The 13,825-nt window shown below is 40.2% G+C and overlaps 1 protein-coding gene across 3 annotated transcripts in view; it reads left to right on the top strand.

Moving 5' to 3' along the window:
• Positions 1 to 13,825, top strand: part of PXK (PX domain containing serine/threonine kinase like) — a 51,672-nt gene that overhangs the window by 4,871 nt on the left and 32,976 nt on the right. For all 3 annotated transcript variants that reach the window (XM_039483059.1, XM_039483058.1, XM_039483057.1), the window contains exons 2-4: positions 4,212 to 4,262; positions 6,104 to 6,151; positions 13,471 to 13,657. In XM_039483059.1, the coding sequence (XP_039338993.1) occupies positions 4,212 to 4,262; positions 6,104 to 6,151; positions 13,471 to 13,657 (286 nt within the window). The remainder of the gene's footprint in view (positions 1 to 4,211; positions 4,263 to 6,103; positions 6,152 to 13,470; positions 13,658 to 13,825) is intronic.

Here is a 13,825-nt window from a genome sequence, read left to right as displayed (position 1 = left end):
CTATTTAAAGTAGTAAAACCATTAGGGGGTGTGCATGCATGTCCTCTCTGGAATCAATTCTTTCCCTGCTTGGTGTATTGTACGTTGAAATTACAACAGTGAAATGGAATTTGCCATTCCATTAGTCTGCTGCTTTAAGGTAGCCCAGAGGTTAAAAGCTGAAATAATTCCTCAAAATATATTGAAAGCTTCTCTCCTTTGAGGAACAATTAATAGGGACACTATTTTTAGCCATGTAATCATCCCTTTAGTTCATTTTAATGATTCAGATTTTTTAATCTGTCTCTCTAGATTGTTATGTAGTACAAAATCAGACTACATTTTTCTAAAGCTATAACTTTAGGAAAGGAGAGAATCTCGGTTGTTAGAAACTGTTGTAGATCCTTGTGCCATTAATTTGCAATGAATTCAGCCTCTTGTCTAGCATTTTCCTTTGCTTTGAAACACACAATGGAATCAGCATTAAAGGTGACCATTAACTAAAAAAACTGAGTTGTGTGTGTCTTGAAGAAAACCTCCAACACAGCCCAATGTAGTTTTGTAAAGTACAGTCATAGCTTAAAAGACAAGATACCTGACTGTTGAACACACAGCTTATTTTAGTGATATCAGCATGAAGGTTTCTAATAGCACTGCTAATTATTATTGGTATTACTATAGCACCCAGAGGTCCCAGTGAGGATGGCAGCCAAATTATGTTGGCTGCTGTACAATCAAAGGAAGAGTCCCTGACCTGAAAGCTACAGCGTACTTAGACTGTATCTGTTGTATACAGTCTCGGGGATCAATTCTGCCAAGTGCTGAGTTTGTCCCTATGCCACTGAAGTCTGTAGGAGTCCAAGGTGCATGGCATCTTGCTGGATTCTGTATGATCCTGTTCTAAGCACATCCATTACAGATGACCTCTAATAAAATTCAAAACACTTTGCGTTAAGACAAGAGAACTAGCCAGCTCTTCCTTCTTTGGGAGGAGGGACAGCACCTTTTCTCTGCTCTCTCCAAAGTGGTTTCCTTGTTCTGTAAATATCAGTGAATTTCAAAGTGTCTCTCATTTTCTTCTGCTGTTGTCCTATCTTTTATAAATTATTTATGAAATGGTGTGTACATTATAATAAAGTACAGCTGACATGAGCTGCATTGTTTATACTGCATGTAGGCATCACTTTGTGCCAGCAGTATCTTAGATGAGGTGGTTTAATGATGAATTGTGTAATAGTAAACATACTTTGCCCCTTATAAAAGGGACCCACAGGTCTAAGCGGCTTTCATGATCACACTGCTACTTTCCATACTAGAAGACTTCTAAAATAATCATTTAAAAGGGGCTTTTTAGAACCCCTTCTTTAAAAAAAAAAACCAAAAAACAAAAAAAAACAACCCCTCAATCCAATGTTTAAACTAGTATTTTGTTGATGGTTCTTGCTTAATTAGGTTTCCAGTTTCGAGCATTAAAAAGCTGGAAGCTTGAAAAGCTTTTTTTGGCCTCTGATAGGCTTTTGGTATGAACTGAAGATGACCTGGATTTCTGTACTTCTGTCAGCTTTTCAAACCTCCTTGGTATAAAACAGATGAGGAGCAAGGAACCCGTGGAGCAGCCTAATTTTTTTGCGTCAGAAGTTACTTAATAGTGAATTGATTGTGGAAATGAAAGCTATTTCTCAGTCTGACCCAGTGGAGTCAGTGGATTGTGGGAGAGCTGATTGCAGTGTAAGAGGAGGACTGATGACAAAAAAGTAGCTGGATGGGACAAGGGGGTGGGTGAGTGAGTTGTTGTTGTTATCCGAATCTGTCTTCTAAGGAATTTTACAGTGGTGATGGGGATAGTGTATTGGAAGGGAGATAAGGGAAGCAGTGGGATGAAGCTGTGTTGTTGGTATTTTATTCAGGAAAGAACAGTATTGTATTGAAAGCAATTTTATATTTTCCCAAGCAGTAATCGAATGGAAGCTGTGCCTCCATTCTGCCTGCCTGAGAGCATTCCTTAGTAGCACAGTGAGGTCAGTCCCTGTGTAAACAGTGAGCAGTAGGGGAGATTGGGCAATAACTCTGTTTCCTTTAAAATACTAGTAACGATGAATGACCAAACCTCATGAATCATCTTTCCCTTACATTCTTTCAGAGAAACAGCTAATGTTCCTTAGAGACTTGCTGAATAAGTGGTTACTGCTTTTCCTGTCTGTGTATATATAAAGCAGTCTCTTCCCACTTCCTAAAATACAGATTAGAAACCAGGAAATGGAAAAACCCAACTGTTAGCTGCGAATTAGGCATTTAAAGTGTCTGCTTAATTAATCTTTGTTAGACTGGTGTAAATCAGGGTTAACTTTGTTGCCTTTCATTGTACCTGGGTTGGGGATCAGGGCTCTTCTTTGGCTTTGGGGAAAGATAACTAATATAATTGGGTATATTAATAAGAGGAATGAATGGTATGGAAACCATCCTATGCTGATTTTATGTGGAGAGAGATTGCTTGAATAGGCCAAACATTGGCCAAACCGGACAGTCTCTATGCAAAAGAATAAATGGACACAAATCTGACATCAGGAATCGTAACATTCAAAAAACCAGTAGGAGAACACTTCAGCCTCTCTGGCCACTCAGTAACAGATTTAAAGGTGGCAATTTTGCAACAGAAAAGCTTCAAAAACAGACTCCAATGAGCAGGGCTGGCTCCAGGCACCAGCTCAGCAAGCAGGTGCTTGGGGCGGCCAAGGGGAAGGGGCAGCACGTCGGGCTCTTCGGCAGCAATTCGGCGGCGGGTCCCTCGGTCTCTCTCGGAGGGAAGGACCTGCCGCCGAAGAAGAAAGCGGCACGGTGGAGCTGCCGCCGATCGCGATCATGGCTTTTTTTTTCTTTTCTTTTCTTTTCTTTTTTTCTTTGCCGCTTGGGGTGGCAAAAACCCTGGAGCTGGCCCTGCCAATGAGAAACTGCTGAACTTGAATTAATATGCAAACTAGATACTATCAATTTAGGCTTAAATAGAGACTGGGAATGGCTGAGCCATTACACACATTGACTCTATTTCCCCATGTTAAGTATCCTCACACCTTCTTGTCAAACTGTCTGAAATGGGCCATCTTGATTATCACTACAAATTTTTTTTTCTCCTACTGACAATAGCTCATCTTAATTAATTAGCCTCTTAGGGTTGGTAGGGGAACGCCCACCTTTTCTCTGTGTGTGTGTGTGTGTGTCTCCTCACTTATGTTCCATTCCATGCATCTGATGAAGTGGGCTGTAGCCCACGAAAGCTTATGCTCAAATAAATTTGTTAGTCTCTAAGGTGCCACAAGTACTCTTGTTCTTTTTGCTTGAATAGAATTCACCCATATGCTTTGCTGTGTGGGAGATTTGGGTTTCTTTAGTTCTGAGAAGGGATGAGCAAAATCAGGAGATGGGTATGCACAAAGAAATAAATACACTTCAAAAGATTCCTACAAAAAAAAAAATTTCGAAGGCCCTATTTAAAGAGGCACGGTGTAAAGATGAATATGGAAATGAAGGGAAAGCCTGAAAAGAATTAAGTCCTAGGAATGTAAAGATGGGTGGGTAAAAAACAGTAATTAAAATATACATGTGGTTCAACAGATTTTAGATTAACTATATATTTTGTCTGTAAGCAATGAACGTGAGCTATGCATTGGAAATGAAACATTGCATCAGGAGTAATAGAAGTGTGCTAGTTATTCAAGCTTATTACCACCTTCATCCACTCACCTAGGCTTTCCATAGTAATTTTTGCATTCAGCAGCAATGAGTGGTAGTAAAGTTGGGAGTGAGGAGCTGGAGTTTGTTCAGCTATGAAGGTGGCTGTAATTCCAGGACATATCTTACAAGTTAGATCTTTGGGGAACAGACTTTTCTCCAGCTTTTACTGGCTGAGTTAACAGGAGGGTATGTACTCAATATTGTCTCTCATTACGTAAATTAAAGTGCTTAAATGCTTCAGAAACTTGTATGCTCTTAAAATTCAATTTAATCTTTCAGTGTGTGTTCTAGAGATGGATTTGAACGAGACCCCTGATCAGAACACTTCCCAGCTGGGAAGTTTTAAATCTAAATCAGAATTTTCACCATTTCTGAGCTTTTCCAAACTTCATAGTGGTCAGTTTAAATCCATTATAAAGAGAAGACTGACTATGCATTCACACTTTGAGTCACTAGTTCCTGTTTTTAATAACTTTCTCCGTTGTTTTCCCTCTCATTTCTAGGAATACATAATTCGTGTGCAGAGAGGAATTTCCATGGAAAACAGTTGGCAGGTAATCTCTCTTGAAATTTTGGTTCACTTAAACAGAAGGTCTTCCTAGGCAGAGGCGGATTACAGTTTTGTGAGGACTGGGCCACAACGAATAGGGGCCCCTCTCTACCCCTTCCTCCTGCAGTTGTCCCTCCCCACACCCAGCACTCCTGCCAAGGAGTGGGGTTGGGCACAAGGGCTTCCCCCATTCCCCGGCAGGACTGCTGGGTGGGCTAGGGGAGTGCGGTTGGGGTGCCCATTTTTCTGGGGTCCCTGGGCACAGCCCCAGTGGCTAATCCACCACTGTTCCTAGGAAAAGATATATGGATTCATCCTGGCTAGTCTGATTCTAGCTAGAGACCAAATACTATTTGAGAATGAGTCAGGAATGTGAAATGCTTGAATGTGTTTGGTCACAAACTGTTTCTAGTATCGGTATTAATTGGCATGAAGGCTTCATTTCAGTGTTTAGGTCTTCCAGATAACCAGTGCATGTGACCTGCTTTCTTATATCTATATGACCTAAGATACAACACCAAGGCCCATTTTGTGCCAACTGTTACCCATTGTCAGTGGGACTACTTGTCCCAACAACAGTGGGCAACGTCCATGAGTAAAGTTTGGTGAATCTGTCCTTTTGTTCTGTGTCCACTGGTAGGATTGTCACAGAAACTAAAGTCCTCATGTTGATCTCATACACACTTTGCACTAGCATGATTTCCTATTAATTTATTCAGTTATGTTGTCAGTAGGATGATGATAATCTAGGATGCTGTACACTGTTTGCTCTAGTTTTGGAAGCAAGTGTGGTTTGTTTTGTTTTGTTTTGTTTTTCTTCTGGAATAAACTTTCTATTTCCATGTTTAACCAAAACTTCTGAAAGTTGTGATTGTTAGAGGAACACTTTTGTCTGACCTCTTCATCTTAGAAGAACGATGTGGCTGTGGTAGTTACAGAAGGCCTCATTGTCTTCTGCCATTGTGGATATTCTAGGCCAAACAAAGAATAATCTGTGCAGTGTGTTCCTATTACATATATATGCAAGTGTTTATAGATGGTATTTGTTTTTAAATCTAAATTATGGGGTCTGAATAGTCTGCCAGAACCTGCCTTCCAGCTAGTAGTGGAACCATTGTCTTGTCCAGGCTATGCTGTAATAAAAATAAGTGGTGGTGGTGATGATGATGATGATATCCTGTGAAGAGCTGGTGAGCATCCACTGGTACCAGATAGAGACTTTCTGGAGAAGGTCAAGTTAAGTACTTCAAAATCATAGATTCAAAATATAGAAAAAATGTTGCTTCTAGAAAATCAGAAGGTGTCTGCAAACACCTATAATGAAGCTGCTCCAATATAATATTACAGCTAGGAAGCTGTATCGATGGAAGTTGAAGCAAGACAAATTCAGAAATAAGGTGTACTTTTTTAATTGTGAGAGTAGTTAATCACTGGAATAATTTACTAAGCGTCGTGACGCATTCTTTATTGTTGACAGTTTTTAAATTGAGATTGGATGACTTTCTAAAAGCTCTGGTCTAGGAGTTTTTTGGGGAAAGTTCTGTGGCCTGAGTTATACAGGACGACAGGCTAGATGATCAATGGTCCCTTCTGGCCTGGGGATCTATGAATCTTGCAAGATTAGACATCACAGTGAGCAACTCTTCTTTCTCTCTTTCTCGCCACTTGCTGACATAGACTCATAGACAGCAGTGTAAACCCAGCAGTCTTGCATTTATACAGAGAAGCTTAGTTGAAACCAAGATTGCAGTAGGAATTTGTTTCCCTCATGCAGTTTAGTTATCAAAAAAATCCTGCAATATAAAATCTAGTGTGTTGCCTCAGTACTGCCTTTATGTTTTGCAGATTGTGAGAAGATACAGTGACTTTGATTTGCTTAATAGTAGTTTACAGGTAAGATTCCCCCCCCCCCAATATATAACTATAATTCTAATTTATATATTATATTGTATTTTAAATATATTTGCTTTCTTTGTATACAACAATGAAGAGAACAGAGACAGCATCAAACTTACATGGCTGGAAATGAAATGACTTAAATTTTAAAATTATAAACTGACCTTTTTGAACATGGAGAAATGCTGAGCTATTTTAGGTTTTACCATGGGAAATGTTGGTTGTAACTTCTGTGTGACTAATTTAAATCTAAAGACAGGAGATTGGCAGATATTGAATCTTTCCCTTCAGTAATGTGACTTGTTCTGGTTTGGTGTACTATTATTACCCCTTCTTCCTTTGACTCGCACAAAACAGAGGCACATACTGACCTTCTTAATTCAGCACAGAAGTGCTATGTATCTCATTATTTGTCTTCCTCTAAAAGCACTTCCAGATGCTGCTTATCATGTGATGGATTTCTGTATCATTGCAAAGGGTTCCTCAGTTAAACACTGAATTGACTGTGTTTTTTCTTTTTTAGGACAGTAGTTTCTTTTAGTTTGCGTAGGAAAAGGCAAAGTGTGTGTGGGATGAGGGGCAAGCAGAAACTAACATTTACAGGAAGGATGCTTGTGGTTCCAGGATTTCTTAGTTTAACACCAGACAAATAACATATGAATTGAGCACTATTGGTATTTTAAGAATAGATTTTTATCTGTCACTTTCTTCTCTTTTATTTTTTTCCCCCAGTCACATGTAGTGTGACTGCAGGACCTTAAGGCTGTTTCTGATTTTCATTTCCTTGTTGGTTTTAAAAACCTGACTACTTGGTGAAGTCTAGTGAACAAGAATGGGCAAGAATATTGAATTGTGCTCACAGTATGAGCAACATTAAATATGGAAGCAGAGAGAGACTTGGGACGAAATTCAGACTCAATTTAAGCAGGTGTAACTTAGTTGAGTTCTATGGAGTTATCCATCAGGTCTGAATTTGCACTCAAGATTTTGTATGACCACTATCAATTGACCAACTTTACTTTACTTCTTTGTCTTCTACAGTCCAATCCTGTACTCCTTAATCAGGAAAAGCTCCCACTGTCTTCATTTGATCTAACTGGGAATTTTGCCTGAGTATGGAATCCAAATTTGGGCCCTTAACATACTGATACAGCATACAATGTTCAAGACTACTCTGTTAGCCTGTGTATATCTTGGCATGTATTAGCTGTGTTCAGCCCAAACATGACTTCAGCAGGAGACGACTGGATTCCAGCAGTTGTTCAGAAGAGAGCGCACATGTGGGAACGGAGCAGTTTTAAAAACAACCCCCATGTAGCAGGAAAAGAAAATCCTTCTGAATGGACAAACCCTGTGACTTTCCCTCCTGGTCCTGTGTGTAGGCTGATAATCACCATTCTTTAAAACGCATACCACTTCCTAGGGGAGAGAAATGGAGCATGCTTGTGACAAAATCGCTATCTACAACACCTCTGACTGGTAAAAAGCTGGTGTAATGTATTCTACAAAACTCTAACTGAATAATTGCATCAAGGGGACACCTGAGGTAAAAAGAGATTGCTTGTGGGGAAGGAACAAGGCTGTTGGGGAATTGTAACTATTTTTTGTGTTGGCGGAAACATCTGGAATTATTATTATGAGGTGGTGGGCAGATGCCCCAGCCAGGGCAGTCCTAGTTAAGCCCAAATGCTCACATTATGTTCAACTCCACTTTCCTCAGAAGTGATTTTAGTAAATAACAGAAGATTGAGAAGGGTCAAAGTTATAAAAGATGCTTAGTAACAGACCTTCCCACGATCTGTAAGCTGGGAGGATTGAGAACATAGCCTCTAGGAGGCACAGCACAGAACTTGAAGCACAGCGGGAAGGAGGGGTCCCTAAAGTGACCTTAAGCCAGTGGTTCTTAATCTTTTTTTCATTTGCAGACCCCTACAAATTTTGAATGGAGGTGCGGACCCCTTTGGATATTTTAGATGTAGTCTGTGGACCTCCAGGAGTCCATGGACCACAAGTTGAGAACCACTGTTCTATGGTAACGACAACCTTTGCCAGACCCCTTAGACATTGTCAGCAGACCTTCAGGGGTCTGCGGACCACAGGTTAGAACCACTGCTTTAAACTCTATATTGGCTGCAGTGTTGCCAGGAATCACTAGCCTGACACATCCCTTCTTGGCACAGAGGGTGGAGCTAGGTTTGTGGGGCAACACTCGGGGAAATGGGGCATATTAAGGTTATCTTTTCTTCCTCCTGCTCCACTGAGTTATGTAACATAACTCCAGCATTGCATACACATGTGAACACTTTCTAATTCTTTAAGACGCACAGTCTCTAGTTCCTTCCAAAACTCCCAACAGCACCATCTTGTATAGAAATGTTTAGGCCCTGTGACTGATCTTGGGAATTTGAAAAAAACAAGCTTAAACCCCTCCTGTAAAGATGGAAGCTAATTCAGAGTAAAATTGCCTATGAAACTTTGACCTATTTCTGGAAGAGAGAAATTAAACTTCTCTTGGATTTTAAGCCATAAGCCACTCAGGTTCTTTTCTGACTCAATTCTTGACCTGTTTATTGCCTGTTGCTTCAGGATGTGTGCTTGGATATTTTCTTGAGCTTGGAACTGTTGTGGATTTTTGTTGTCTGTACTGCTCTGTTACCGGACACTTCTTAAAAATAATAGCTGAGATTTTCAAAACCGACTGGACTAGGAGATTTAGCTACACTGCTCCCATTGAAATTAATGGGAAACTTGTGGCTAAATCTCCAAACTGCATTTGAAAATCTCAACCTGAGTCTCCCTGAGTATACTGGATTGAAAAGCTTCTCGCAATCCATCCTATATATCTTCTTTTTACTTTAAGATTTAGTGTAAAAGTGTGGAAATTGTATATCATGTGATCTCCATTTTGTTGAGAGAACGTCCCAGACCATTCTCTACCAAGGGAGCAAATGACTTGCTGTAGTGTAACAAGGCACTCTAAATTATCAACAGAGATCTCTAAGAGGAAAGCTCTGGTTTGAAGATAAGTGTTAAAGCACTGCCCCCCCTTTGGCAAAAATCCCATTGGCTGCAGTGGGTGCTTTACTTCTGAGTGCTGAATTAGGGCCCGGAGTAAGTATTCCCTCAGGCCCTAAAGCACTTATTTAAGTCTTCCTAGGGTCAGGGCCTCACTGAGGTGCCTTTCCGTAAATATGATCCCAGTCCCCCTTGTAATTTGGCAGGTGGGGTTGCAGAAGTCCAAAGTGAAAATACAGGGCTTGTCTTAAATATTCAAATTTTGTTTTTCTGAAACAAGGAACTAAATCTGCCCCAGAAGCATTTGGAGAGAGCTTGAAAATGGTCACCTAAACTAGAACTCCTTCTCTGTAAAGCAGTGGCTAACTCTCAGGGGAAGAGCCTTATGACTGTGATCTGACATGTTTTTTCTATTGATTGATTGATTGATCAGAAATCAGATGCATTTTCTGTTTAGAAGCTTTGCTGTAATTCTTTAATCTTGGTGGAATCTTGGTGCAGGTTCTCAGACTGACTGTGTGTGTTTGCTTAGCCTGCAAGTGAGATGGTTTTTTTTTCCCCCTCAAAGTAGGAGGGTGAGCATGTGGGGAAATTCACAGTGGTTAGGATGCTTTGTATGTGTTCCAGTAACTTAAGACAGTCACATTAACCTTATTTTTCCTACCAACATTTTATCAGCTACTGATTCATAAGAACATCCATACTGGGTCAGACCAAAGGTCCATCTAGCCCAGTATCCTGTCTTCTGACAGTGGCCAATGCCAGGTTCCCCAGAGGGAATGAACAGATCAGGTAATCATCAAGTGATCCATCCCCTGTCGCCCATTCCCAGCTTCTGGCAAACTGAGGCTAGGGACACCATCCCTGTCCATCCTGGCTAATAGCCATTGATGGACCTATCCTCCATGAATTTATCTAGTTCTTTTTTGAACCCTGCTATAGTCTTGGCCTTCATAATATCCTCTGGCAAAGAGTTTCACAGGTTGACTGTGTGTTGTGTGAAGAAAGACTTCCTTGGTTTGTTTTAAACCAGCTGCCTATTAATTTCATTTGGTGACCCCCCTAGTTCTTGTGTTTGAGAAGGAGTAAACACTTACTTTCTTCACACCAGTCATGATTTTATAGACCTCTATCATATCTTCTCCCCCACGCCCCTTAGTCATCTCTTTTTCCAAGCTGAAAAGTCCCAATCTTATTAATCTCTCCTCATGTGGAAGCTGTTCCATACCCCTAACCATTTTTGTTGCCCCTTTCTGAACCTTTTCCAATTCTAATAGATCTTTTTTTGAGATGTTGTAACTGTGCCTCAGAGCATCGCAACTGAGGATGCCAAATTCAGGACAAACTACTGAAAAATAGGGCTGATAGACCCCAGGACTGGTGGCTAATCACTCATAAGATACCAAACAAGCAACAAAAATAAACTTCTGCTTCACCACATTGGCTAACGAGTCAGAAAAGTGTTTTCCCCAGGCATTCCAGTCCTTGTATTACCATTGAAAACACAAGACTTAGAGATGAGCAGTTCTTTAAAACCAATCTCTTCAAATAAAAGGTTCTTCTGAGCCCAAAGGACCAGCCACACACCCAGGTCAATATTCAACTTAGATCTTACCCAAAAATCATGCTGATGCCAATCCTTTAATATTTAAAATCTAAAGGTTTATTCATAAAAAGAAAGAAGAGTTAAAATTGGTTAAAGGAATCAAATATATATAATAATTGCAGAGTTCTTGGTTCAGGCTTGTAGCAATGATGGAATAAACTGCTGACCTAAGTCAAATCTCTGACTGCTTCCAAATCATTGGAAGGTTCTCAGTTCCTTGGTTAGAATGCTTCCGTTAATATAAGTTCATAGTCCAGAGGTTGGAGCAGAAAAGAGGCAAAATGGAGGGGTTTCCAGAGCCTTTTATATCTTCTGCCATCTGGAGGGAAACCCATTGTTTCAAACAAAGCCCTCAGCACGGCTAGTGGAAAATTACAACTGACAAGATAGTGTTTGCAGTCGTATGGGCAGGTCGCATGTCCACGCATGAAGATTTGGACACAGTAGAAGCCATTAACTATACCCCAAACAGCACTTGCAAGACAGTCCATTCAGTGTAGATGGGCATCTCCCATGGTCCATTGTCAGTTAAGTGTTTCTTGATGAGCCACTTAATTTGAATAGTGCCTCCCAAGATGTGCTGGGTGCTACCTTGTGGGCGTTACCCCAACAGCAAACATTTGAAATCCAGGTTTGGAGCCAATATTCATAACTTGAAATACAAAAATGATACAGATAGCGTAATCATAACCTTTCCATAGACATCTTACATGCCACATTTTGTACAAAATTTGTTGCAAATATATAACAGTGGTTGCAACAATGATCCATATGGGCATATTTTAACCAGATAACGACCAGATCTGCATGCAGTATTCAAGATGTGGGCATACAATGGATTTATATAGAGACAATATGATATTTTCTGTCTTGTATCTATCCCTTTCTTAACGATTCCCAAGATTCTGTTTGCTTTTTTGACTCTGCTGCACATTGAGTGGATGTTTTCAAACTTTCTTTTTCTGCAACTCTCATACAGTCTCCTCAAGCCAAAGCTAGCCCTCACTTTGCTTTGCAGGTTAATAGGTGCACCCCAGTCTCAGAACCCCCTTGAAGTCTTCGTCTGTAACATCCAGCCTGTCACTGGCTACGCACAGAAATACCAGGTTTACTATCCCCAAGCACTGTCCTCCTTCAGAGAAGGATAGAGGTGTCCTTAGGCTTTCCTTCTTCTTATATAGTCCCCAAAATTCATTGTGGTGTTCCTAAAGTCAGCATGACCCTCTTCCTCCCCACTCCCCCCTTGTTCTCTGGTATGCTGAGTTCCTGTTGACTGCGTATGCAGATAGAGCTTCCATTGTTTTATTTGCATGTGAACTGAGGCAGACAGATGAATGAATATACATCCTTTTGTCTGATAGAAACCTGTTTGTCAACCCTGCCTTGATTGAGACATTTCAGGGATATATTTTATGTGTGCATGCATGTGTGCCTGCAACTTCTGACATGGTGTTTGTACATACATTTCACAATGATATGGATGATCAGTGTGATCCTGGCTTTCATTTAAGATCTTGCGTGATATTCTTTATGGATAAATGGTGGTGGTGTGCTAGGAGTAGCGAAAACAGTGAGGAGTCCTTGTGGCACCTTAAAGACTAACAAATTTATTTGGGCATAAACTTTCATGGGCTAGGGTTATAGGCCACGAAAGCTTATGCCCAAATAAGTTTGTTAGTCTCTAAGGTGCCACAAGGACTTCTCGTTGTTTTTGCTGATACAGACTAACACGGCTACCCTTCAGATAGGTGTAGTGAGTTTGTCAGGCCTATTAAGAGTTGCTGTTACAGAACAGGGAACTCTGCCAGCTGGCGCCATGGGCCTCTGTGACAGACACCTGGTTTCTTAAGGATTTCTCCCATGAGGGCTCAGTAACTGTGAGGCATCTGCTTTGATTTGCTGAACAGGGATGTGTTGGAAAGATGAATAATTTATTTTGTATCAATTCATATGATGTAAGTAGATATAAATACTGTGTTCAACCTACATTTTTGTTTTTCAAACACAATCTTTTGATTTCTTTAAAATACCTTGCATTTCTGCAGCATCTTTCATCTGATGAGCTGTAAGTGCTTCATGAACATTAACTAAAGCCTCACAACCTTTAGGGTGAGGAGTATATAGTGATCCACCACTAGAATAACAGCTCTACCTGTATAATGTCACACAGCAAAAATTTTAGAATGGGATGTGAAGAATATCTCGTTATTGAAACTGCAAGTTAAAAGCCCTTACTGCCAGCTTCTTTAAGTCCTAATAATGGTAGTGGGTGAACTAGAAACTATTATCAATCTGTGCACAAGTTAAATCGGAGAGAAGAAAGTTTGTCAAGAGCAGACAGTAGGATGCAGTGTTGGTTTGTGCTAAGACATAGATATGCTGAGAAAACACAGTGCTTTATTCTCATTTTGTTAGTGTGGCTCTTGCACTTAAATCTCCTGGCACTTTTGGTGGTGGTACATATACAAATCTCTACGTTCTGAGATGAGTTCATAGCAGACTCTCTTTCAGCGCTGTACAAGCACAGAACTTAAAGCAAAATAACAATATAGACTTTCTGTATATTCACTCTTTTAAAATTACCTGGGTTTTAGAACAGTGCAAAACTAGTGTTTTATGGCTCAATTATTTACCACCATGAGACATTAGAAGAGGAAGCTTTTGATATTCTCTCTCTCTTTTTTTTAAAATCAAGATCTCGGCTCTAAGTCTACCTCTACCTCCCAAAAAGTTGATTGGGAATATGGATCGTGAATTCATAGCTGAAAGACAGAAGGGACTCCAGAACTATCTCAACATCCTCACTGCCAATCACATACTGTCCAATTGTGAATTGGTAAAGAAATTCTTGGATCCAAACAACTATTCTGTAAACTATACAGGTAAGTGAAGGATTGTAAAACTGCATTAATAAATTTACTTGCCTAATAGTTGCTGAGTGAAGGGTACAGGAGAAATTTACTCCTTCTTCCCGATACAGAGGACCAGTCTCACCTTATAAATTGTGCATTAATACTATTAAGGAGTGATACTGTGGCATATAGGAGTGA

Source organism: Mauremys reevesii, linkage group 7 (genome assembly GCF_016161935.1).
Source record: "Mauremys reevesii isolate NIE-2019 linkage group 7, ASM1616193v1, whole genome shotgun sequence".
Lineage (NCBI taxonomy): Eukaryota > Metazoa > Chordata > Testudines > Geoemydidae > Mauremys > Mauremys reevesii.
Note: the sequence above shows the minus strand (reverse complement) of the source record. Positions and strands in the feature narration are given on the sequence as shown.